Source organism: Girardinichthys multiradiatus, chromosome 7, assembly GCF_021462225.1.
Source record: "Girardinichthys multiradiatus isolate DD_20200921_A chromosome 7, DD_fGirMul_XY1, whole genome shotgun sequence".
Taxonomy (NCBI): Eukaryota; Metazoa; Chordata; class Actinopteri; order Cyprinodontiformes; family Goodeidae; genus Girardinichthys; species Girardinichthys multiradiatus.
This window is the reverse complement of record NC_061800.1, coordinates 21159715-21187471: the sequence shown is the minus strand read 5'-3', so window position 1 is coordinate 21187471 and position 27757 is coordinate 21159715. Positions and strand designations below refer to the sequence as shown.

At 37.4% G+C, this 27757-nt stretch overlaps 2 protein-coding genes across 3 annotated transcripts; one reads left to right on the top strand and one right to left on the bottom strand.

Annotated features, from left to right (window-relative positions):
• Positions 1 to 764: 764 nt before the first annotated feature.
• On the bottom strand, positions 765 to 8779 carry si:ch211-160b11.4 (C-type lectin domain-containing protein 161). Its single transcript, XM_047370997.1, has 6 exons — positions 8571 to 8779; positions 6272 to 7390; positions 5599 to 5681; positions 5354 to 5488; positions 4476 to 4581; positions 765 to 1636 (listed from the first exon to the last, which is right to left on the bottom strand). The coding sequence occupies exons 1-6, from the start codon at positions 8605 to 8607 to the stop codon at positions 1566 to 1568; spliced, it is 1551 nt and encodes a 516-aa protein (XP_047226953.1). The 5' UTR covers positions 8608 to 8779; the 3' UTR covers positions 765 to 1565.
• Positions 8780 to 12747: 3968 nt separating this feature from the next.
• On the top strand, positions 12748 to 22341 carry jam2b (junctional adhesion molecule 2b). 2 transcript variants are annotated; one of them, XM_047369947.1, is made up of 11 exons: positions 12748 to 12948; positions 14888 to 15410; positions 16236 to 16301; positions 17003 to 17113; positions 17232 to 17381; positions 18958 to 19139; positions 19274 to 19382; positions 19467 to 19574; positions 21778 to 21796; positions 21896 to 21944; positions 22099 to 22341. In XM_047369947.1, exons 2-11 carry the CDS (start codon positions 15359 to 15361, stop codon positions 22135 to 22137), a joined length of 885 nt encoding a protein of 294 aa, XP_047225903.1. In that variant the 5' UTR covers positions 12748 to 12948; positions 14888 to 15358; the 3' UTR covers positions 22138 to 22341. The 2 variants fall into 2 exon arrangements, with proteins under 2 accessions (XP_047225903.1, XP_047225904.1); XM_047369948.1 differs by lacking the exon at positions 14888 to 15410 and having other exon boundaries at positions 12750 to 12948.
• Positions 22342 to 27757: the final 5416 nt, after the last annotated feature.

Below are 27757 nucleotides of genomic sequence, written 5' to 3'. Positions count from 1 at the left end.
AAACAAACTAATTTTGTCTGTTCTCATGATTTGGGTCTCTCTTTCTTTGAAAACACTTGCTGTATTTGGCAAATTTTACTAAATAATTAAGCATATTTGGATTCACCAAAGTCTGCTTTTGAATTAAAGCCACTGGATAGATTTGGTCCAATTTACAATGAAACCCCCCCAGACACCCCTCTAATTTAACACAACTGTTTTATATAAAAACTGACAATTAAACTGACAAGTTTACAGATTATATTTGGCTTGGCAGTCACTCCAATCACTTTACATTTTTTACTAACAAGTTTTGAACATAAAACGATAATTTTCACTATTTCTATTCGTTCTTGAGTTGAGATAATCACACAAGGTACTAAACATAGGATGAAATGGTCAGACAGGAACACTTTTGAATTTAATGTTGGAGAAAAGGTTCTTGGCTAGTCTATAAGGTTCATTGAGGTATTTTTCGAGTACTTGAAGGAAGTCTTTAATTGTGAGAGGTGTTCATAGTCACTATACGGAAAGAAAATATCAAATATTTTTTAAATTAGGACTCTGCTAACATGACTTTCAGGCTATGAAGATTTTACTGGCACAGCTAGTGCATTTGCTGGCTTCTTATGGGGCCCAGGCTAACAGAGGACCCTAGACAGCTGCAGCTTGGGCCGGCTCTGCCGCTTACATTTCTTGACAAACAATGTAGCTTTAACTAATCAGAGATAAAAAGAACAGCAACAGGAGTTAAACCTAAAGCATTGTGTTTGGCAGCTTTGCAATAAAATTTTTTCACAATTTATTTAAATTGAAACTATTATAAAAACATTTCAGGTATACCTAATAAATGACAAAATGATAAATGACAGGATCTATGAGGATTGGAGTTGAATCACTTTTACTCCCCTAAAACTCTACCCATAACAATTTCTATTTAAAAGTTGATTTTATTTCTCAGTATCTAAAACAATGAATATATACACATTCAGAACAGGTAATTGTGCTTTCATTTATACAGAATTACTAATAATTACTGTTAATAGTTTATTGATATATCTCATGCTATCCTGACAGTATTATAGCTTTGTGGTGCCTAATATTTATCTTTTGAACATACAGTAGCCTACATATATACCTTTATACATGTAATATTAGTGTAATTACATTTTCGCTCCATTATGCCAGTATTCACAACCAAATTACTACTGTTCAGAACTTTTTCTTTACTAAATGTTTTATTTATAAAAAAGAAAAATGAAAAATTAGATACCTATGTAGTCCATTTCTTCAGGTATTAGCACATATTATAAGTGAGCTCCACCTATTTCAGCCAGTGGAGGAAACAGAAAAAAACCCAACATTATTTCTAAATAAACAAAACTAATACTGACTGACAGAAACGTTCCCACCCATAGACTGCTGGAGATAGGCACCAGCTTCCCCGCGACCCACTATGGAAGAAGCGGTATGGAAAATGATTGACTGACTAATTATTGGACAAGTAAAGAAAGGAAAAGTGGAAAAAACTCTGAACTAAACATCCAATCAGGCAAAAAAGGCAGCTTGTAGATCTTCCTCTGAATTTACTGAGAAGGGTAGGAGCAGATGAAAGCTTGAGGTTCCCAACATGTGAAGTCATTAAACTTTCCATTTCCTGAGAAAAAAAAAAAAGACAAAAATAAACTTATCAGTAAAAACATAATATGTTTTTGTCTTTTTTCTATTGTAACTTAGAATTGTCAAATAAGCTAAATAAAAAACTGTTGTGTAACCCATCATGTACAGTGCCATGAAAGATCATTTGCCTCCTGAAGAGATTTCTTCTGTTTTTGCTTTTTTGCCACAATTTAAATGTTTCACTTCAACAAGCAAATTTTAAAATCAGATAAAGATAACCTGAGTAAATGCAAAAGGCTGTTTACAAATAAGGATTTCACTTATTATTAAAATAGCTATGCAAACAAACCTATATAAAAAAATTATTGCTCCGTTAAACCAAATAACTTTGTCAACATTAGTGGAACAACCGTCACCATTTGCAATAACCAGTAATCCTCTACATCCCAGTGGAGGAATTCAGGGCCACTCTTCTTTGCAGAATTGTTTTAATTTAGCCACATTCAATGGTTCTTTTGAGCATGAATAGACTGTTTAAGGTTCTGTCACAGTATCTCAATTGGATTTAAATGCAGACTTTGACTAGGCCACTCCAAAAGCACCATTTTGCTTTGTTTTGGGCCATTAAGAGGTGGACTTGCTGTTATGTTTTGGATTGTATGCACTTATGGCTGGACTTTCCCCTTTGGGATTTTAGGGTTCTAGTATGATGTTCCTTTTCTGAGCAGTTAGTTTTATGCAAGACGCAGGAGGAAAGAATTACCTCTTTTTTTTTTTCTGGTCAGTAGGGGTTTTCGCTTTGGAAGTGTCCCATGGATGACATTTTTGTCCAGCTGAATCATGAACACAGATCTTACCTGAGACAGTGTGGCTCGCAGCGCTTTAAATATTCTTCTGGGTTATTTTGTGCTGCCATGCTGTCAGACAGGTTCTAAGTAAATGATTTCTCAGCTTTTGTGTTTAATCACTGTAAAATCATGGTTTAACAAAGGCATCAATTACTCTTTCCCAGGATGTTAAGGATAACTTGTTCCTCTAAATAAATGTAATCATAATTTAAAAACGGCTTTTTGCATTTACTCAGGATATCTTTGTTTAATATTGAAATTTGTTTGACGAACTGAAACATTTAAGTGGGAAAAAATGCAGAGACAGAATCAGTGGGGAAAATGCTTTTCCATGGCACGGTATGATGTGAAGACTAAAGCACATAGTATTAACCCAACAATAAGCCAATCAAACCTCATCAACCATAGACACTGAAATTCACTATTGGGTGATGCAGTTGATTGTTTCTTATAGGACACAAACATTTGGTCAGCTAAACCCTGTAAAAAACCAACTGGATGTCACCTAAGGCTGAAATATCTGATGACATAAGTTTGCAGAATCAGTCAAACACAGTCCACAGTCTGATGCTAGAGGGCAACCTTAGGAAAATCACATTACGTTGTCTTTATATTATTTTTGTGGGGGTTGTTAGCTCACATCCTTTCCAGCCTGGTGTCACCCACATCGACATGTGAAAATTCAGCATAAGAACTGTTTATTTGAAGAAGCAGCATAGCTTGTGGTAGATGTCACAATAAACCACATCAGAACATCGTTTCCCCTCTAATTTTATTCACTCCCTTTTTAGCCTTACAGCTTTGTAGTTACTCTGCTGAAGTTAGAAGTGAGCTGGTTTGATGCAATGAGTTTTAAATGAAAGAAAACATTAATATAGATTATATGAAGACGAGGGCCTCCTCGTGAAAAAGGTTGAACATAGAGTGGTTTATTCAGGGTCCCTCTGTTGACAGCACGCAGGAGGCAGAATGGGATGAAAATGCATTATAAGAATAAGTCAGGGTTCAGTTCAGTGTTTTCACTTAATTCCTCATAAGGTTTTACAAGCTCCATCCAACAAGTGAAAATATTAGGACCTTTTTTTACTGTTTTATTTTCAGCAATCATAATGAGGCAGTAATAGGAGTTGGAAGAAAACTAACTTGCAATTTAAATGTGTTGCATTTTAACTCTCTGGTAACCCTGGAACCCCTTGTGGTCATTTTAGACACTTTTAATAGTCAATGTTTTTAGGTTTAAGATTAAAAGTTGTCGCCATCGTTCTAACAGTTTAAAGCTTACATGTCCACCATACACTTCAAACAAGATTTTTTTATATATATTTCAATTTAGCCATTAAATTCAATCTGAGTTTCTGGGTTTAATTTGAATTTCTGGCGAAATTACATAATGACCCTACTAATGAGCAGCAGAGAAAATGTGTAGAGCCCCTCTGTATTGCATTACTGCATAGAAATAAAAGTTATCTCAACAAAAAAACAGCCTCATCTCTCAACACTCCAAACGTTTCAATCTGCATTTCGTGTTTTTCTCAATAAGATAATTGACAGTATTAATTATGAATACTCTGTTGTGGTTTTTAATTTCTCTTTGTGATTAATAAGGCATTTTTTTAATTACGGTAAACTGAATTTAATCAAACCGACTGGAACTGAAATGAAATTACAGGATTTTATAATTGAACTACAATTGTATAAAAATGTAAAATACAAAACTGAATAAAAACTTGTTTTCATTGATTAAAAGATGGAACGGAAAACATATATATATATATATATATATATATATTATAATTTGGTCCCAAAGATCCTATGTGTGAGTTTTTCTGTCAGGACACTGGAGGGTCAGATCCCAACATGTTCCTAAAAAAATTAGGGTTTTAAATAAAAATATGGAAAACAAAATAATATTTCCAACCTCGTTGGCCTAGATTATTGTACTCAATAAAGATGCTAGCCTTTTAGAAAAAAAGACAGAGAATCCTATAAAAGATAATTAAAATAAAAAATGTGACTGGCATCTCTTACCTAAAACCTCTAAACAATACTCCAGTCCTGCTGTGTGATTCGGCTCTCCTGGGAGCCAGTCATCGTAGGTCCAGCGGGATCCGTCCAACCAGACAAAACGATCGCTCTGAAACATAGCAAAGTCAACGTGAGTTCTCATCAGATCAGATCAGATCAGATCAGATTGTTTGTAATTATTCCCTGGCAGAATGAACTGTTCCTAACTGTCCAATGCTGGCCCAAAGATTAAGCACTTAGGGGCCTTTTGCTGGCTTGCAGGGGCCCAAGTTAAACTGAATTCTCACAGGACGTGTTGACAAATGCGTATGCTGTATGCAGACTAAGAAAAATCTTCATAGCTTAAATATCAACAGTGTAACAATTTAAAACCGATGGAATAATTTTGGCAGCTTGTGTTTTTAAGTCCCTAGGCCAGTATTTCAACCCAGAACCTTCTTGATGCAAGGCAACATATTTACCAACAACGGTGCAACTGAAATGTAACTTAATTTTAAAGAAATAAAATAAAATAAAAAATATAAAAGGAAACTAAATCAAATATTGAAAAAAATGAATCCCTTTTAACTTTGAATTTATCTGTAGTGTTATTTACTTAATTCAAATTTTGAAAAGACTGATGTGATGGTCACACATCAGTCGCCATCTGATGAGTTATATGGTTTAATTCATCACTGACTTAATACTCATACTGTATAATACTGTAAAAGAAGTTGTCCTAAATATGGTATGCAAAAATAATAATAATAATAATAATAATAATAATAGTAAACATAGTGGGTCTAAAATAAGAAACTGCTCATAGCCTCATTTAACCTTGTGCCGGCTCTGTAATGCAAGATAAGATATTAAGTCCTATCCCCTGATTGAGTAATACACACATCTAGTCGTCGTCCTCCAACCCAGGTGCGTGTATATCCTCCACTTTCTTCTATGAGCTGCATCAGCACTTGGTGGACGTGTTGGCTAATGATGGAGGCCAAGTGGCCGCCTGAAAATTGTTCTTGGCAGAAGAACTACAAGGAAACAAACACAGACAGAGGAAGGATGCTTCTGATCATCATAATTTGGCAAAGAAATCTGAGAACAAAAATAATTCTAGCATGAAGAAAGGATGCATTAATACCTCGGCATCCTCATATGTCTTTGGTTCTTTGTAGAATTGGTAACACTTCCCATCAGTAATAACGCCAGGACAATAGCGCTCCCCTGTGGCAAAAAAGAAGAAATGCAACATTTTCTAAATTGCGGCAGCATTGAGGATAATTTATATACAGTATAAATTATCCTGTGGTTTCTAAAGCCTATGTGAAGAGATGCCTTCTCTTATTATCTGAGATCTTAAAGACTAACATATGAAACTACAAACTTAATTATCCAGTTTTGCTTAAAACCTTAAATAATCTAAACACACAGACAGAGGAATCATTTTAGATGTACGTTTTAGAATTCTTGTTTTTGAAATGAAGCTTTCACTTCAGGTCTGAGTAAACAAAAGAAAAAAAAACAACAACGTTAGACTCATAATTATGGTCAGATATTAAATGTATGTACATTTGGGTATCTGTTAATTGTTTTTTTCCAAGAATATTTTTTTGTTCAAACAAAAGTTGACAGAAAATTTATTTTTTGCACAGCCTCATCCATTACCCAATAACCGGATCAGAACTTAGTCCTTGGAGATATGAAGTAGTTGACCTTTAAATGGATAAACAGTGCAAGCATACTGTTTCAGGACAGACTATCAGTTAAACTAAAGCTTTATATGATAGTCTGAATAATGTTTTATCTTGACTTGCCTTGCCTGTATGTATCACCTCCTATCATCATTGGAAGACCTTCATCTTCCATTCCTGGCTCCTCTGAGAATGGCTCGGGTGCTCTTTTATTATTTACATACATCTCCATCCCTGCCTCTTCCTCTGGGAAATAGTTTTCTGACAGAAGCATCATCTGCTGCGGCACTGGGTCGATTAGTTCCTCATCCAGAACCATAGCATTTGGTATGTCTTCTGGATTTTTCTCTCCTGTCAACTCAGGCTGTAGTTCCGGGATCTCTTGCTCATCTGCAACATGGTTTTCCTTCTGCTCCTGGAAATCTTCTTCCCCATCAACCTTATCCTCCTCTTCCTCTTCCTCCTCCTCTGGCACATATTCAGCAACAGTATCCTGTTCTTGAAAAGCCTCTCTAAAGGCCATTTCTTCTTCAGACAGCCCTGTGTTGCTCACTTCCTCTCCAGGCACGTCGCCATCGTCCAGTGGCTCTAACTCCATGATAGGCAGGAGTTTTCCCTCCATGTCTATATGCCTTTCTTCAACTTCCATTTCTGGATCTATTTCTCTATCGACGTCCACTTGTGCCTGAAAAGTCTCTGGAGCTTCATTTACTACAGGTGCCTCTTCTGGTTCTAAATCCATTTGAACATCAGTGTCCAACCTAACCCCTGATTGCATCATAAAATCAGGATCTACCTTATCTTCTTCTTCCTCCAGCTCATATTGAGGTAGCCCTTCAACTTTGACCTTATCCTCAGATTCCACCTTAAAATCAGGCTCCTCTATAAGCACTGACTCTACCCCTGGCTCCATTATAGCTTCCCCTTCCACAGATGCTTCCGGTGCTGGTTCTTGCTCTGGTTTCAACTCTTCCTCCACCTTAACCTCCAATTCTGCGTTCATCTCCTGCACCTCTTTAACGTCCTGCTTCTCCTTTGTCTCAAGTTCAGCCTCATTCGCCTCTTGCTTCTGTTCTGCTGGAGCCGTATTCTCCTGTTTGTCTTTAGGGCTCAGTAAAACCTGTGGTGCAGGATGCTCCACCACCACATGACCTTGGATGGGTATCCTGTCCCCAGCAACTGGGGGCTGGTTTTCCTCTCCTGCAACTGGATTTTGTTTCACGTGAGGCATCCCCAGCACCACTGTAAAGAAAATATGTGCAGACATTTGCAGAAAAAGCAGCAGTGATTAATAGGATAAATGGTTTTTGTAAATGTTTTGTATCCCATAAACTTTTATTGTCACTTAAAAAGTAAAAACCTCAGTGTATTTTATTGGGATTTTTATGAAAAACTAACACAAAAGATTTTAACCTCATAGGGTTATTAATTAGAAAGGCAGCCAAAAGGCTGAGCGTAACTCTGGAGAAGCTGCATAGCTTCACGGCTCAGGTGGGAGAATGTGCTGAAAGGGCAACTGTTAGTTGTGCACTCCAATTTTTAATTGTTGAATTGTTGTAAGAAAGCCATAAGAAGTCCAATTCAAGGTTTGCCACAAGTCATGTAGATATGTGGAAGAAGGTGCTCTTATCAGATGATACCAAAAGTAAATGTTTTGGTCTACATGTAAAATGCTATATATGGCAGAAACAACACTGCACATAGCTCTGAACACACCATCCTCTCTGTGACACAAAGTGGTGGCAGCATCGTCATCACTTTAAAGGAAATACAGGACAATCTAAGAAAAATGTTAGAGCCTCCAAAAGACTTGAGGCTGGAGTGTATGGTGGTTATACTAAGTATTAACTCAGGGGGGCTGAATACAAATTCATGCAGCACGTTTTGGATTTTTAATTGTAAAAAAGAAATTATAATTTTCCTCCCGCTTCACAGTTATGCATTACTTTGTGTAGGTCTTTCACATTAAATCTCAACAAAATATGCTGAAGTTTGTAGGTTTAACTTTAAAAAAAAAATGAAAAAATGTTAAAGGGACATAAAAGCTTTTTTATAGCACTGTCATCTTTTTGTGTTAACTTTAAAGTTATTTTGAACCTGCTAGATATAAAATGAAAATAATAAATAAATGAGACTCTGACCCTTTATTGGGAAGGGAAGGTACCTGTAATCTATCCATTTCTTTCCATTCGAATAAAGGTTTAAGCAGATTCTAGACCTTTCATTATTGAATATGTTAAAGAAACATAACACCGAATGTTTGTAAGGTTCTGACAAGCGACTTTCCTGCACATAAACACGAAAACTACACTGAACAGAAAGGTGTGGTAAAGACGACTCATAGAGGCTCCCTGTAAACAACACAGACAGGAGAGGATTTAATATGTTCTTCTCCTGGGAAAATCACAGCTAACTTTCTTACCTGTGGCACCCACAAAGAGCAGCACCAGGGTCTTCATCTTGATCTTTAAAGTTTGCTTCAGGATTACAGATTGAGACTGTTTTGGACACCTCTGTTGTTGTCTCTTTGCTCTCTGATTTGAACAATAACTTGACTGTGTTTTTCTAATCTATATTAACAGCACTCGTCCTGCCTCTTTTTTATGTCTTCATATACGAGAAGTCATAAAGCCCAGCTGACCTGACCTGACCTGATCTTCAAAGAACTACATATTTGTTTGCCTTTATGCTTCCTCTTGGCATTGGTCCAATCATAACTATGAGGGTAGGAAGTTTAGATCTTTTATATAAAGACGAAAAATTACAAGCTCAGAATATTTAACTGTTTTTAAACAATGTTAGTATTAAAATGCTAGTTGTTTATCCAGAATTCAGAAAATGTGGGCAGTTTTTAATGATTCTTGTACCAGAATTGGACAAATTTTGATAGAAATCAGAGTATTTTTCAAGAGTTTGTATTAAAACTGAGGTATTTAAAAAAATACTTGCACATTTACTTTGATCTTAAGTTCCAAGGAAGCCAGATTGTTTACAGGTAATCTGAAGCTGGACTCTGACCTTCAATTTAAAAACAATGACTAACTATCTGTCCCCTGGGCTGAGCATCTTTTTCCTTGTCTCTTTGTTGCAACAAATCCCATAAAGATAACCTGTCACGTTTTCATTGTTCAGTTTTATTACTTTGTTGTTGAATCCTGATCGCGTAAAAGTCTGATTTTAACATTCTCACAAGTGGTCCATCTTCTTCAACATTATCGTCGACGAACATTTAACTAATGAACCGTAAGTTTCACTTTCTTGTGGGCATAAAAATGATGGGACACAGAGGTCAATTCCTGCATCAAGGGTGGATGGGGACCCAAATCAATCTTGCCATGTGGAGTTGAGGATAGTAAGAGGGGTAAAACTACCCAGTTTTATCAGGGGATCACTGCCGACGAACTACAACAAAAAGTGGCTTATTTGGAGTTACCAAGTATCAGTAATAACCACAAATAACAACCAACAAACACTCCTGGTGGATTCGGTGTAAAACAAAGACAGAGTTTGCTGAAGTATGGTGGAGAATCTGTGATACTGTGGGCCTGTTTATCCTCTAAAGGCCCCTGGAAATTGTTAGCAACAGGATAATGGTGGATAATCTACTGTATATAGACATGCCTTCACCAGACCTAAAATTTAAATCTGTTTCGGGCACAAATTCACTTGCTGTAGTCCCAAGGTGCCCGGAGAGAGACAGAGGTCTGTTGAAGTGACTATGATTGGTCATCGTAGAACCCAGGACCCAGAAGGACTGTAACTAATCTTCTTAGATCCCTCTCTCTGTATGCATCAACTTTATCAAATATTACAGATGAAAACTAGTTGGTGTGCTATTGGTAAAATGGAGTTGTACAAAGTACTGTGGCGCTATTAATTGTGGAACAGGTGGCTTTGTTACAAACATTAATTCCCTTGAGTGATTATTTCTCCACTCAATAAATTTACTGAAATAAAGTTAGATTTTTTAAATTTGTTTAGATTGAGATTATGAAGAAGAATTTATTTTAAGGATTTTTTGAACATCTTTAGCCAAAAAGATCGTTGTAGGTGTCAGCATTTAGTTGCAGGTGGGTGATAAAGATAGAAAATCGTAGTAAGCAAAAACGTTTCCATTACATCTAATTAATGTTGATTTATACAAGATTACTTTGGGAAAAGATATCAAAACTTGTAAAATTAATAACGTGACATCTGTTTTCAGGTGCTTAGTCAATCCATTAGTAAAATATGACAGTTTCAGACATGACTACCTGTTAAAGCTTTAAAATGAAGATCATTGATCAAAAGATCTTTGTTCTAAGACACATTTTTAAGTTCTGTAACAAAAAAACAAAATAATTAAAATTCCAAAGAACTTAGTTTCAGTAAAGCTTGAGGAAAGCAGCTGTTGAACTGATGACTGAAGTTGCACAGCTGGTTTAAAGTCAACTCTTGTTAGATATTTCATATGAGGAGCTTTATCTCCGATAGTTTGTTTATGCCAAACATGTCAAGTGAGCAGTGGACAGGGAGCGGTGTTGCACACATATGTCTGTGTCAGTGTGTCACTGTGTATTACATGACATCAGTGCGTCCTGCTTGGAGCAGAACAGCCGGGACTGTTCATTGTGAACAGGTGCTACAGCTGAGATTTTAGCTGATAGCGTTACACTGTCCCCCTCTGTGTGCTTCTGCACACGTGTCCGCATATAGGGCCTATCTGCGTGTCATTGTGTATGCATATGGCCACAAGTGCAGGCAAGTGTGCACATTAACTACAGCAAGCAACAATGTGCTGTTGTGTGACTGCTAGTAGTTAGAAACCTTATAGCCAAGGACGCAGAGGCTCAACGGCAGCTGTCTCATCCCTGCACCTCATCCAACACTCAACAGCCTTGACACATGGATAGCCAACCTTCTGTTTACTTTAGGATGGTCAAAAAAGTCAGAGAACATTTATTCTTCCTCTAAAGCAGTGATGTCAGCATGCCAACATTTGTTCCACAAACTCTGTGGCTACATGTCCTCAGAAGCAGGTTGGTACCGAGTGCATGGTCTGTTTAACGAGATGGAAAATAGCAACAATGCAAGTGAATGTAAACTACTACGGCATCTTCCACTGTTAGGACACAGAGTGTGGAACGGTGTGGAGTTCAGAGTAGGGATTCCAGTTGGTTTTATTTAAATTTAGAAACAAATTTTAAACTTTAGCTGGAAAATTGAGCAGAAATGTTCAAATTAGTAAGACTTACTTACAGAAACCACATAAATCTCAAAGGTCACAGTGGCTCAAACATAAAGTAACCTGCATTGTGGCTTACTAGGCTATTCTGAATATATTAGAGTAAACCAACATCATTTTTAATGAAATATACACCTACCAGACATTTTATTAGGTACACGTTTAATAACTCAAACACAAGCACACTTTAGTCGATTACATGTAAGCAACTCGATGCATTTAGTCATATACAGTCATGTTCAATTAATTAGAATATTATCTATTTTAGTAAATGAAGTCACTGAGTGAAACAGATTATATTCATTAATTACACACAGACTAATGTTTTCAATTCTTAATTGTTTTTCCAATTATGATGATTTTCTGCTTACAGCTAATGAAAACCCGACCTTTAACATTCATTTTACTTCAGACAAATAAAAACACATTTTTATGCCGAAATGTGTTCTTGAAAAATGAAAAACACGTTTAATGCCTGCTTAAAGGTTGTTATTTTCAAAAGGCACATTTAATCTGACAAGCAGGCCTAATCAGAACATATATTCTAGTTTATTGAGTATGACCATATATGTGGTGAAGACGAACTCAGGGTTACTTGGAGATCTGACTTTGCGAGTTAGACTGTTGACTTCAGGATGAATTTGCTTGTACAGCCAGACCCGTCGTTTTGAATGTCCTCCACTGGTAGACTATTTCCATTCAGAGGAATGGATATTTGTATTCTTTTGAGACCTTTTTAAATCTCTTACCAAACTCATAATCTGCTCCAATCTTCTTCCTGAAGACCTCAGAAAGTTCAACAGATCTTTCTATGGTGTTCACTCATCTTAGCAGCCAGGAACAAACCAAGCTAATTGTTTGAGGTTTAAACAGGGTAAAACATCTTCAAAATGCTGAGCAATGATGTTCGAATCATGTACATCTACAGTGATTTCTCACCAAAAATTACATTTCTTAAAATTATGTTTTACAAATAATTAAAATATTTTTAAATTTAATTTTAAAGAAAAAAATGAAACTGTCTTATTTTTGTTCATGTTGTTCATTTACTTTATGTGAATGTCTTAGTATTGTTAAAATTGGTATCAAATATCAATATGTCTTCATATGTTAGAAAAACACACAGACAATCATGTAAAAACAAATCAAATACCTTATAGACTTCTTCAATATGAATTTAGTTTTTTTTAAATATTTTTACAAAGGCTAAACCAAGATGATCCATAACACAAAACCCTTGAATGATGGTTAGATGTGGCCTAACAGTCGACACAGGTCAATACACAGACCCTTGTCCTGCTTGCATTTTCTCCGTGTGTGTGGGTGTGTACGTGTGTGTCTGCGGAGAAAACCTCCTGTCTCCCTCCCTTGCACCCTGTCAGTTGTCCAGCCTACAGGAGCGCCCACATGTCCTGCTAGTGATGAAACTTGAAGAAGAGGCTGTAGAGAGTTTGCAGTTAAACTTTATCTCATCCAGACTGAACAAATCCCCTCAGAGCTAAACTCCAGAACCAGGACGGCCCATAAAACACCACGAAGATGCTGCCACTGCTCCTGCTCATCATTGTTTTACACAGTAAGTTGTTCTGGATACAAAAAACTTGCAGACAGTTCTAATTTTTAAAACAAATAGGAGTAGTTTAAGGCTATCCTGTATGGAGGGAATTTAAAACATTTTATATTTAATATTGGATATTTTGATAATGTTATTATTTTTTATATTTATTACTTTAAAATATTGGGTTAAATGTCATTTAATCAAGCAAAACAAACAATATACAAAAAAAGGAACACATAATAGAAAAGGAAGGTAGAGGGTATTCTTGCTGGAATTTCAAATATGTGATGCCTTTTGAATTCCAATTTTCTGCACTTTTATGTTTATTCTGACATGAAGACTTTTATTCTTAACATTTCAGTGGACATTAACAGATTTACACTTACTTGGCCATGATCTGATAAAATATATGTTTTGATTAAACTATGCACAAAGAGTTTACATTGGAAATCACTGCATTCCAAGTGAGCTAGAGTTACTGGGCTTCTTCCCACTGATTTATGTCTGTGTCTGTGTGGGTGAAATTTTGCAGACTCCCTTGTTCAGTGTGAGGAGGGTGTTGTGTGTTCGGGGGCCGAGATTGTGAAGGGAGTGGCTGAGCTTTATGTTTACACTGAGCGCGCTCTGATGCTGTTTGAACCAGAGATCCACAGCCTGATGAAACGGATCACATGGAGCTACAGAGAAGTTTCAGATCCTGCTGTTTTAGATGAAAAAGTTGGCTTTAGTCTGCCCCTGTTGTTAATTGGACTGAGATGAAAATAACTGCTCACTATCAGTAAAAAAAAGCTTTTGATGTTGCTGTGGGAATTTTAAACAACATGCTTTATGTCAGTAATTGCAGCTTTGGTGCTTTGATTTTCCTCATATTTCCTTGTGCAGAACAGATGTCCTACTAAAATGAAAAGATTGATCTTTTTGTCAGACTGAGCTATAAGACTGTAACTGTAAGTTGCTTTGGATATTTGCAAAGAAATCAATTTTAATTTCTTCCAGGTTATGAGGTCATTTACTGTAAGTTTGCTGTAAATCCTCTTCCATATTTTGAGAACAGAATATTTAAAAATGGACTTGTTGGTTTACATGTACAACAAAGATCCAGAAAATTGCTAAAGTTAAGGGTGAAGGTAAAGCTTATAACATAGGGGGTCAGGCTTCAATCAGATCCTTACAAATGTACATGCCCCTGTGTGTGGTGTGTCAGCTGAGGCGGGTAAAGTTACGGTGGTACAGGCTGTCTTTGTGTGCAAAAAGAGCACATGCACATGGTCCCAACACACACACACACACACACACACACACACTGAAAGTCATCCTCAAACAACATTTGACACATGCATCTGTAGTGGAAACTTAAACTGCGTACAGTTCCTTGTAAACGTGTCATTTTTATGATTTTTTCTTTAACATTTTCTTACATTACAACCACAAACTGATGTATTTTATTGGGATTTTATGTGCTAGACCAGCACAAACATGGTACATAATTGTGAAGCTGAAGGAAGAGGGTACTCGGTTTTCAAAATGCTTTACAAATAAAACCCTTTACTCTGATGCCCCTAAATAAAGACAAGTGTGATTAATTTTTAATATATAGTTTGGACATGGGTGTAATTAAATCTTAGTATAAATAAACCAAGACACTGCAGTTCACTTAAACTGACAGACCGGACAAGGAAAGCTTTAACACAAGAAGCAGCCAAGAGACTCTTGGTGACTCTGGAGGAGCTGCAGAGATCCACAGCTCAGGTGGGAAAATCAGTTTATAGCTAACTGACAGTTCGTTGAGAAATTTTAAAATCTTACCATTATGGAGGAGAACTTTATGGCCTACATGCAAATCAACATGTTTGGTAAAAAAAAAAAAAAAAAAAAAACTGTTATTCTGAACACACCATCTCCATGTTGAAACATAGTGGTGGAAGCATCATGCTGTGGGGCTGCTTTTCTTTCACAGGGGGTGGGAAGCTGGATAGAGTTAATGGAAAGATGGATGGAGCAGGAAAATCCTGGAAGAAAAGCTGTGAGACTCTGCCGAAGACCTGCGACTGGCGTAGAAGTTCACCTTCCAGCAGATAAAGGATACTAAACATGCAACCAGAGCTATAAGGGAATGGTTTTGATAAAATAATATTCAGCCATTAGGTTGGCCCAGACTAAATTCAGTTTGGGAATCTCTAGCGAGACTTGATGATTGGACAGTTTCTGTCAAATCTGTCCAGGCTGTGCTATTTTGGATAGAAGATTTTAGTGTCTGTTTGGTCAAATGCTTATATTCATACTTCATGTTATCAACCCTCATTGTTGGGTCACTGTCATGCGTGTCTGTCCGACGTCCGTGTATGTGTCTGTTTGGGTTTGAGCTAAGGTTGAAGAGACACATCACTGAAGAAGGTTATCAGGTCGGGATAAAGGAGTTTGTCAGAAGATGATTCATCACCAGCATTCCTGCACAGCACCGCTCCTGGCACCACCTGGATGTAACCACACATTATATGTTTCTCTCTCTGTCTGTTTATCTATTCACAGGCTTCATGCATCCTACTACTTAGAAATAATGTTTGGCTCGGGCATTAGGTTTCTGGTTACAGTTGAGCTTGGTTTATATGTAGAATGTTTGGAAACAGAGAATGTATTACTTTGTCAGCGTTTCACATCTTGGTGGTGCAAAGTTTTTTCTTTGATTTCATAAAAATCTTTACAAATATTTTCTTACTTTAAAGTCTTTTGTTAATTTGTTGTTTATTTTGTTTGCTTATTTCCTGATTTTTTGTGAAGATCTGGACAATCCTGATAAGGGATTGAATAATCCAATGCTTTCTTAAGAAAACCAAATATAATGTTTTGTTGATGTAGTAAATTGTAATCCCAGGCTGCATACGGTATTTATGGCAAATACAGAATAAATGACAAAACTCTAAAGAAAAGGTCTATTTGGTCCAAATAAATGCTGGAAGCACTTTGATTGCACTTTTTTTTTATTTTGCTATGTAATTTTCTTGTGTCTACAATATAGAAACTTGTGCATGTCAGATAAAATAGTGGCTCTAGGTTTTGATGCTGCTTCATATCTTAATTTTAATAATAATCAAACATATATTGCCAGTATTAAGATCCACAAGTGGCTAAGTCTTTGTTAAATGTGTTTTACTGCACTCTGAAGGAAAGCTTGATTAAAGAATCTTGGTTTACTGCAAAACGATCAAGGTCCATGGTGATTTGTGAAGATAATATTCCTGTAGAAGTATTGGAAAGCCTGTATTAGATAACCTGAAAGAAAAATGAGCCTTTTCTTCCTGTTATAGGTCACATGTGTCTGTCGGTGACTGTAAGCACCAGTAAACCCAAAGTGGAGATCCATGAGCACACAGGTAAGACTGTACACGATCTCTGATTATGTTGTATGTTTATTTTAATTTTCAGTGGTTCAATTACTAAATGGTTGATCATTATAAGTTTAATTGCCAAGCAGTCTCCTTGAACTTATTGATTAGTTATGAAAATAAATTATTTCTGCTGTGTTAAATTCCTGTCTTCTACTATTTTTCACAAATTCTGAGAAATGACACATATTATGACATTATGTTCATTTGCACTTAAAACTTAAAGAGTTCTTAAAACTTAAAGAGTTCTTAAAACTTAAAGAGTTCTTAAAACTTAAAGTTGTGGATCCCAAACTTTTTAACAGAAACAAAAGCATATGTTAATTAGATCTATTTCTAAGTTCTGTTTTTAATCTTGTCTAAAAGTCTAGCGTAAATTAGCTTTACTATTATCATTTTGTTTTGTTTGATTGTATTTCTGAAAAGGAGGAGTCATTTGTCAGATTAAAAGTACCTTTTGAAAACTACATTTCAGCAAGTCTTAAACATTCTTTTCATTAAGCCCACATTTCTATTTAATATTCTAATCTTTATTGTCGTGTTTCCATTAGCAGTAAGAGTAAAGTCATCATAATTAACAGAAATAACGGCTTGAAATCATCAGTCTGTGTGAAACTGATCTATAATACATCTGTCATTCATTTGCTGTAATGTAAATGTTTGACCTGTTTTGCTTTCTGCCCTTTAAGATGCCGTGTTGTCCTGTGAGTTCAAAACAGAAAAAGACCAGAACCCTCGAATTGAGTGGAAAAAGAAAGGAAAAGGAGTGACTTTTGTTTACTTCGACAAGAAATTTGCCAGTGAGTCAAATACCTCTAAAGCACACATTTATTTATCAAGCAAACTTCTATACCTTTTGTGCCAGATTTGCCACCTGTTTTCCTTCCTTAGTCTAGATTTCTCTTCTTTCCATCTTAGAGTCCTACGCAGAACGGGCTAAAATAGAGGGAGCGACGTTGACAATACACTCTGTCACCCAGAAAGACTCAGGAGAATATCGTTGTGAAGTGACTGCCAGGGAAGACCACGTTAACCTCGGAGAGGCCACAGTGACCCTCAATGTGCTTGGTATGTTAAAACTGAACACTGACAGTGCAAACACTTGCTTAGTTTTGACTTACTGTTTGCCAGTGCAAAGGAGACCCTTCACAGGTTTATTTTGAGCATATCATAAAAATATTAAGATTTTAGACCCTTTTTAACTGTTTTGTGATTATGTGGTAAAATAATTAAGATCATAAACTAAATGCACAGATGCAAACATGCTACAAACACGTGAATAATGCAAACTCCAAAAAACCTCAAACACAAAAAACCAATGCAACAGAGAAACGCTGCAAAAGAAAAACAACACAATCACAGAAAATAGACAGAAGCAAAAGGAAAAATGCTGCAAATAGCAAAAACAACAGCAAGTTAAAAAAGCTGCAAACTCACTCCACAAAACGGAAGTACACCAGACCACTAGGGGGAGTCAACAATCAAGTCATATGGAAATAGAGCCGCAGTAAAGACATTAACAGGATTGCCCAGATGAAACTTGGAGGTTTGCATCTTTCCTGAATTATGGAGTTTGCACTATTAATGTGTTTGCAGCGAGTTTTTGTCGTTTGATGCGTGTTTGCACCTGTCGGCCATTGTACAGTTATCTACTGTGTATCAAAATATAGATCTTTTTATAAAACAAAGGCCGTAAAATCTTCCTCTCCAATAAATAATCAAGTACTTAGGAGTCACAAATGAAACCTGAGATTTCAAAAATATTGTTAAAGTTGAGAAATTTTGCTGTATCCTAAAATTATTAGCAGATTTTTTAGCTTTTTTAAACTGCCCTGATGTATACAAAAATATCTTTAGAAGATAATGATCAAATCTCAGATCAAGTCTCCCGGGTCCCCTTTACCATGAAAGCTATGCCACCGTACTTTATCTACAGTTATTTATTTGTGCAAAAAGTGCTCAAACCTAAAAAAAAACTTGGTTCATAAATTTTTCTATATTTCTTTTCTTTTCAAATAAGACTTGATTGACACTTTCCTGCCAAGATAACATGTTTAATTCTTTATTTCTGAGTTAGTATAAAAAAAAATCAAAAGCATCTGGACATTTCACTGAGATAAAAAACAGAGATTGTGATCCAGACACACAGATTTCTTGAGACATGCAAACCTGAGTAGCACAGAATAGGAAACCTGGAACATTTTTGCTTAATTCTATCTTTTATCAGGAAACACAGCGTCATGTTTCTGCCCTTGTGAGTCACTATTTACTATGTCGTTTCTAACTGCATTTTAACAAAAATTTGTATCATAATTAGCAACTTTTCAAAATGTTTTTGTGTTTTTGGCATTTCGTTGTCATGGTCAGCTGTTGAGAAGAAGATAGAAATAGGATGACTAATAATGTTTGTTGGTGTGGTTTTGACTGTTTTGACACTGTGTTTTCTGTCTCTCACAAACAGTGTAGTGGGGTTAATCTCAACCACAAACAGCACGGAAATAATATCTCTCCTTGACCTTACTGATTTTCCGTTTCTGTTTTTAAAAATTTGTTTGGTTACACATTGAGAAGTGCAAAGACTTTACAAGCTTGTTACCATTAAATGTGCATTTTTTTTTGCTGTTCTTCTTCTGTGCCATCTCAGTGCCTCCTCACGTCCCATCGTGCGAGGTGCCGAGCTCTGTGTTTGTCGGCACTGGCCTTGAACTGTTCTGTAAGGACAAGCTCAGCATGCCTCCTGCCACCTACCGCTGGTACAAAGACAGCAAGGCTCTGACGGCCACTGGAGATGCTCCGTACAGCATGGACACAAACAAGGGCACATTGGTGAGCGCATTCAAACATTTTTCCATTGTCTGTTTGTGCAAAGTAACCAAATACAAGATAAAGCACAGATGTACAGTCACAGCTGCTGATCGTTCCTCTTGTTATCTGACTTTATCTCTGATGGTTTGGAGCAGAAGTTCAAGAGTGTGTCCAAAGAAGACACAGGGATGTACCGCTGTGAGTCCTCCAATAGTGTGGGGGCACCAAAGAGCTGTGTAGCCAAACAGCTCACAGTTGTTGAATGTAAGTTTCTTTTTTGAAAATAAAAATTAATCACCCCTCATGTATTAATAATAAGTGACTGAGCATTTATTACTGTCCTGGCAGATCCATGGAATATGACAATGTTAATAGCAGGTACATCAGGGTTTGTGGCACTGATCCTTTTCTGCTGCATCTGCATCTGTGTCTGCCGCCGCCGAGGCTGCTGCAAGAGTGAGTACTGACATATTCCTGCAAAACTGTGGGCTGAGTACAGAGTTTACCAATCAAGCTCTGCAAACATGAGAACATGTAGAAGACTGTAATGTTTAATGCAAACTGTTTTCCACATTACGTCTTTAGTGTGAATCTTTTTTGATACAATAGAAAATAGAACTTAATATCTGGTAAAGAAACCTTTGTTTAGGTCAGATGTTTCCTGTAGTTTTTGACCAGGGTTGCACACATTACAGCAGGGATTTTGGCCCACTCCTCCACACAGATCTTCTTCAGAACGTTTGGTTTTGGTGCTGTTTCTGAGCAACATGGAGTTTCAGCTCCCAATGAAGATGTTCTGTTAGGTTCAGGTCTGGAAATCGGCTAGGCAACTCAAGGACCTTGAAATGCTACTTATGAAGCCACTGCTTAGTTGCTCTGGCTGTGTGTTTCGGATCATTGTCCCACTGGAAGACCCATCCATGACCCATTTTCAATGTTCGTATTGGGGGAAGGAGGTTGTATCCCACAATACATGGCCCCATCCATCCTCTTCTCAATACGGTCCAGTGGCCCTGCCCCTTTTGCAGAAAAGCATCCCCAAAGAATGATGTTTGCACCCCCTCGCATCATGGTTGGGATGGTGTTCTTGGGGTTGTACTCATCCTTCTTCCTCCAAACATGGCGAGTGCAGTTTGATTGATTAAGTGTGTGGACAGGTGTGCTTTAGACAGGTAACAAGTTCAAACAGGCACAATCAATACATATAATAAATGGAGGATAGGAGGGCTTCTTAAACACAAAATGACAGGTCTGTGAAAGCCAGAAATCTTGCTAGTTGGGAGGTAATCAAATACTTCTTTCATGCAATAAAATGCAAGTTAATAATTTTAATATCATACAATGTGATTTTCTGGAGATAGGCACCACTATGGAATAAGCGGTAGAAAATGACTGACTGACTGATTTTCTGGATTTTTTTTGGATTGTGTAACTATGATGTAAATTACACAGTTCTTCATTATTTGTAAGTAGGAAAACGAGAGAGAGATAGAGAGATAGAGAGATAGAGAGATAGAGAGATAGAGAGATAGAGAGATAGAGAGATAGAGAGATAGATAGATAGATAGATAGATAGATAGATAGATAGATAGATAGATAGATAGATAGATAGATAGATAGATAGATAGATAGATAGATAGATAGATAGATAGATAGATAGATAGATAGATAGATAGATAGATAGATAGATAGATAGATAGATAGATAGATAGATAGATAGATAGATAGATAGATAGATAGATAGATAGATAGATAGATAGATAGATAAGCAAATGTATAATTTCTCGATTATGTATTTTTATCTGTTTTTATATTTGAAAATATTTAACATTTTAGATAAGGAAGGTTTGGGGGAGATAATATAACTTAAAGGTACAGTCGACATGTTTTTCAGTCAGCTAGTGAGGTTTCACAGCCAACTTCATGTTTAATTTCCTGCTCATAATTTTAACACATCCTCTTGAAACAACACAAGCTTGACACTGCTGAGATAACAGCGATGTTTAATTACACCTCCGGGACAGGATTAGTGTTGAGCATTACAAACTTGTGTAATGTGACGATCATTATCTTAACCAAAAGATTTCTAATCTTTTATTTTTTCCTTCCAGAACAAAATATCTCATGCTATTGATATGAGAGCAACCATGCAACATAGGAAAGAGAAGCACTATATTTTTACGAATAGAAAATAGGAAGTAAAGTTTTAAATGAAACGGTATAATCGCAAGAGTACTACCATTATTTTTTTGTCAGCTGCAAAGACCTGTTTTGTCATTTTAGGATTATTTTAACATCTTCTATTTAATTGCTTAATTAACTGTTTATTAAGTCCTATTGGTCTTACCTTTGTTTTTTTTTTGGATCATTATTTCCAGTATGTAGTTATTTTCAGTGGCAATTCTCTGGATTAAGCCACTGAGTACTAATATGATCCAGAAGAAAAGACTACTTGGTGGACATCTATCATCTCAAAGAGAGATGTTTTCTCATGAAATCAGATTGAAAGAAACCTGAGAAGAAAGAATGACAAAGATATAAGATTCCTCCAGTGAATGCTCACCTCTTTAAACAGATACAGAAGATTTATGGTGCTGATTAAGACTATAGATGTATTAATTTCCTGATCATTTCTTTTTTTTTTTTTTTTTTTTTACAGAGAACAGGAAGACAAAAAGGTGAGTGTCTCTTTTTACTCTCACTTCACGCCCTCTGTGACTTTGTGTTATATTATCTATGTAAGAGCTCATTCTGAACTATCACCCTTTGTCCTTCAGCACCAAGTCCTACAACCCTCCCCCGCCTCTTCCTCCTCCCACCCACAACGTAAGTAATCAAAGCAGCTCTTACCGTGCCAGGACTTGCTTTGCTTGCATTACTTCAGGTTTGCCATTAAATGCAGTTGATAAGTTGCTGATAACACCGGTCCCCGATTAGACTAATTAGAGGAAATTATTCATTTTCTCTTTGCTCCCTACAGCTCAAGCACTACAAACAAACTCAATCCTTCATGATCTGAGGGGACAGCACTGGTTTCGTCAAATATCCAAAGTGTACAGCAGGAACGCTTGCGTGCTCTGCTGCAGGCGGAGAAATCTTCAGCTATCAGGTTAAGGCAGAGACAACGTTTCACAGCCCCTTCATGTTTGGTCGGTTTTATCCAGTGAAAGACCCGACAGTGCAAAGCCAAGTGTACACCATCGTTAATAAATCCTGTAAGATATTTGTTATTATGCTCTTTGATGTTTTTAAAATCTTGTTTTGAAAGTGGGTAAAATGGTGAGCTCTTTAAGCCACCTATAGGTCAGTATACAGGTCCTTCTCAAAAAATTAGCATATTGTGATAAAGTTCATTATTTTCCATAATGTCATGATGAAAATTTAACATTCATATATTTTAGATTCATTGCACACTAACTGAAATATTTCAGGTCTTTTATTGTCTTAATATGGATGATTGTGGCATACAGCTCATGAAAACCCAAAATTCCTATCTCACAAAATTAGCATATTTCATCCGACCAATAAAAGAAAAGTGTTTTTAATACAAAAAACGTCAACCTTCAAATAATCATGTACAGTTATGCACTCAATACTTGGTCGGGAATCCTTTTGCAGAAATGACTGCTTCAATGCGGCGTGGCATGGAGGCAATCAGCTTGTGGCACTGCTGAGGTCTTATGGAGGCCCAGGATGCTTCGATAGCGGCCTTTAGCTCATCCAGAGTGTTGGGTCTTGAGTCTCTCAACGTTCTCTTCACAATATCCCACAGATTCTCTATGGGGTTCAGGTCAGGAGAGTTGGCAGGCCAATTGAGCATAGTGATACCATGGTCAGTAAACCATTTACCAGTGGTTTTGGCACTGTGAGCAGGTGCCAGGTCGTGCTGAAAAATGAAATCTTCATCTCCATAAAGCTTTTCAGCAGATGGAAGCATGAAGTGCTCCAAAATCTCCTGATAGCTAGCTGCATTGACCCTGCCCTTGATAAAACACAGTGGACCAACACCAGCAGCTGACACGACACCCCAGACCATCACTGACTGTGGGTACTTGACACTGGACTTCTGGCATTTTGGCATTTCCTTCTCCCCAGTCTTCCTCCAAACTCTGGCACCTTGATTTCTGAATGACATGCAGAATTTGCTTTCATCTGAAAAAAGTACTTTGGACCACTGAGCAACAGTCCAGTGCTGCTTCTCTGTAGCCCAGGTCAGGCGCTTCTGCTGCTGTTCCTGGTTCAAAAGTGGCTTGACCTGGGGAATGCGGCACCTGTAGCCCATTTCCTGCACACGCCTGTGCACGGTGGCTCTGGATGTTTCTACTCCAGACTCAGTCCACTGCTTCCGCAGGTCCCCCAAGGTCTGGAATCGGCCCTTCTCCACAATCTTCCTCAGGGTCCGGTCACCTCTTCTCGTTGTGCAGCGTTTTCTGCCACACTTTTTCCTTCCCACAGACTTCCCACTGAGGTGCCTTGATACAGCACTCTGGGAACAGCCTATTTGTTCAGAAATTTATTTCTGTGTCTTACCCTCTTGCTTGAGGGTGTCAATAGTGGCCTTCTGGACAGCAGTCAGGTCGGCAGTCTTACCCATGATTGGGGTTTTGAGTGATGAACCAGGCTGGGAGTTTTAAAGGCCTCAGGAATCTTTTGCAGGTGTTTAGAGTTAACTCGTTGATTCAGATGATTAGGTTCATAGCTCGTTTAGAGACCCTTTTAATGATATGCTAATTTAGTGAGATAGGAATTTTGGGTTTTCATGAGCTGTATGCCAAAATCATCCGTATTAAGACAATAAAAGACCTGAAATATTTCAGTTAGTGTGCAATGAATCTAAAATATAGGAATGTTAAATTTTCATCATGACATTATGGAAAATAATGAACTTTATCACAATATGCTAATATTTTGAGAAGGACCTGTATATCTTATTTTGGTAAAACTGTATATAAATTAGGTTACAAATAATGTTGTTTTTTTATTTTATTTTACATGTAGATGTTTAAAATTGTATGTTTTTGTCTTTTTTAGCATTTAATGGAGCTGTAATGCTGTTTTTCTTGTAAACATTATTTCATATAAATGGTTGAACAGGTGTCTGCACACACTGAACAGTGTTTTAGAAGTTTATATTTTGACAAATCTAGCTCACCCTCAATAAAGAAAGCCGGGTAAATATGCGTATTGGGTTTAATGGCACACAGTAAGGCCCTCTTTACACCAGATTAAGACTGCACCATGACAATAAAAATAACCTAGAATGTAGATGGTCTGTGCAGAGGTCCTCTGGGGTGCTTTGAGTTTACTTGTCATAATGCATGATGGAGGGTGAGAGTTCCCCTGACTGTTCTTAGCATGCACAAAATCTCTGGTGGCACTGAATCTGTATCCTTGGTGCTGTTCAGAGGAGCCTGGCAGCAACAGTAGATGGTTTTTAGATGAATTTCTCAGGTTGCAAACTTCAAACTAGAGTTTTCAGTGAAAAGGCCAGACATTGTATTTAATTATAAAGCGCATTACCAATGAAAACTACCCTGTTGGCTAATTGAGGTAAATTTACCAATAATGTGTTCATTTGTTAATTAATGTACACTGTCAATTTTAAATAATCGTACTGGCATCTAAAAACTAATGAGAAGGAATAAGAAAAAAGAAAAGAAGAGGAAACATTTTATCGGCTCATGGGGTATAATATAAAATATTTGTCACAGAACAACTCAAGTAACACCTTCAAGCTTCAGCCTTGGTGTTATATGCTCACAGATCAGTAAAAGGCACACAGATTATGGATTTTATATGCATGATTCCTTCTGACTGCGATCTTTGAGTGCTGCATCAGCCAAAAGTTATTGCACAGGATGGCATGTTCAGCCATGCTGTACACAAAACCGCTCCCCTGCATCCTGCATCCTGTTTTTTCTCATCCAGACCAAGGATGAAACTAATAAGAAGTGACAAGGAAACATTATGTTGGATATATTATACCAGTGGCAAGATGTAGCAGCATAAAACATATGTGCTGAGAACTAAGAATGCAGTATGATACTTCAGGTCTTTATACTGAAATAAGATTTTCCAAATGGGCTGCAATGTAGTGATGTTCAAACTATCTCGGAAAGCCTGGAGACTGCAGGGTGGTGTTAAATTGCTGTAAAGGGGGTCTAACACACACATTTTTGTCTTATTTCTTAAATAGTGGTACGAACATTAATATTTAATAGCCTTCTCCGCATTTAATAATAAAGACGAGGGAAACACTTCTTCTGTGCAATGGTGTCCCCAATATTTAGCAGCATCTAAAGTCCTAATCACACCATACATTTTTTTGACTTTAATATGTAATCAACTGGTAATCAGGTAATGCTTTTGGTTGACTCAGAAATGTTTTATGATCAAACACATGCTAATTTCAGTCGCTGTAGCCATTTTCTGTGCATTAAAAACAGAACAATTTTAAAAGTAGACTGTGTGTCTGGCACACGGCCAAAAGGTTGTCCGCTGGTATTACGGTTGAGGACCTTGATGCAAAGCACACACCAAAATGTTGTCAAGTCCTAAGTCCTGTTTTATACCCAGGTTTTACCTGGTTTAAATAACTAACTCCTGGTTACTAATCCGGGACAGCTCAAAACTCACATAAAGGCAGTAAATGAAATTATTAAATGTATAAGAGATAACAACTGAGACAAAATATTTTTGTTATTGTTGTCTGGCCAAAATACAGGTCCTTCTCAAAATATTAGCATATTGTGATAAAGTTCATTATTTTCCATAATGTCATGATGAAAATTTAACATTCATATATTTTAGATTCATTGCACACTAACTGAAATATTTCAGGTCTTTTATTGTCTTAATACGGATGATTTTGGCATACAGCTCATGAAAACCAAAATTCCTATCTCACAAAATTAGCATATCATTAAAAGGGTCTCTAAACGAGCTATGAACCTAATCATCTGAATCAACAAGTTAACTCTAAACACCTGCAAAAGATTCCTGAGGCCTTTAAAACTCCCAGCCTGGTTCATCACTCAAAACCCCAATCATGGGTAAGACTGCCGACCTGACTGCTGTCCAGAAGGCCACTATTGACACCCTCAAGCAAGAGGGTAAGACACAGAAAGACATTTCTGAACGAATAGGCTGTTCCCAGAGTGCTGTATCAAGGCACCTCAGTGGGAAGTCTGTGGGAAGGAAAAAGTGTGGCAGAAAACGCTGCACAATGAGAAGAGGTGACTGGACCCTGAGGAAGATTGTGGAGAAAGGCCGATTCCAGACCTTGGGGGACCTGCGGAAACAGTGGACTGAGTCTGGAGTAGAAACATCCAGAGCCACCGTGCACAGGCGTGTGCAGGAAATGGGCTACAGGTGCCGCATTCCCCAGGTCAAGCCACTTTTGAACCAGAAACAGCGGCAGAAGCGCCTGACCTGGGCTACAGAGAAGCAGCACTGGACTGTTGCTCAGTGGTTCAAAGTACTTTTTTCGGATGAAAGCAAATTCTGCATGTCATTCGGAAATCAAGGTGCCAGAGTCTGGAGGAAGACTGGGGAGAAGGAAATGCCAAATGCCAGAAGTCCAGTGTCAAGTACCCACAGTCAGTGATGGTCTGGGGTGCCGTGTCAGCTGCTGGTGTTGGTCCACTGTGTTTTATCAAGGGCAGGGTCAATGCAGCTAGCTATCAGGAGATTTTGGAGCACTTCATGCTTCCATCTGCTGAAAAGCTTTATGGAGATGAAGATTTCATTTTTCAGCACGACCTGGCACCTGCTCACAGTGCCAAAACCACTGGTAAATGGTTTACTGACCATGGTATCACTGTGCTCAATTGGCCTGCCAACTCTCCTGACCTGAACCCCATAGAGAATCTGTGGGATATTGTGAAGAGAACGTTGAGAGACTCAAGACCCAACACTCTGGATGAGTTAAAAGCCGCTATCGAAGCATCCTGGGCCTCCATAAGACCTCAGCAGTGCCACAGGCTGATTGCCTCCATGCCACGCCGCATTGAAGCAGTCATTTCTGCCAAAGGATTCCTGACCAAGTATTGAGTGCATAACTGTACATGATTATTTGAAGGTTGACGTTTTTTGTATTAAAAACACTTTTCTTTTATTGGTCGGATGAAATATGCTAATTTTGTGAGATAGGAATTTTGGGTTTTCATGAGCTGTATGCCAAAATCATCCATATTAAGACAATAAAAGACCTGAAATATTTCAGTTAGTGTGCAATGAATCTAAAATATATGAATGTTAAATTTTCATCATGACATTATGGAAAATAATTAACTTTATCACAATATGCTAATATTTTGAGAAGGACCTGTAAGCCACATGGAATTGAGCAGTCCTCTTTTCTGAGACTACAGAAGTCTATGTTTTCGTTTTACCACTAGAGTGCAGCAAAGCAACAACCAAATGTCATAAAAAGCTATCAGCTCCCAAGAACGCCTGCAAGCTGCCAGCCATTATTCATTATTTGTCTATGAACAGATCCTCTATTGTTCTCCTCCTTTTGTACTTATTGTTCTTGTCATTTTGGTGTCCAAATATTTTAAGCTCTGGCATGGCCTGTATGTCAGCTGCCTAAAATCTCTGCAGAAGATACATTGCCTGTGTATATCCTTGAAGGTGAA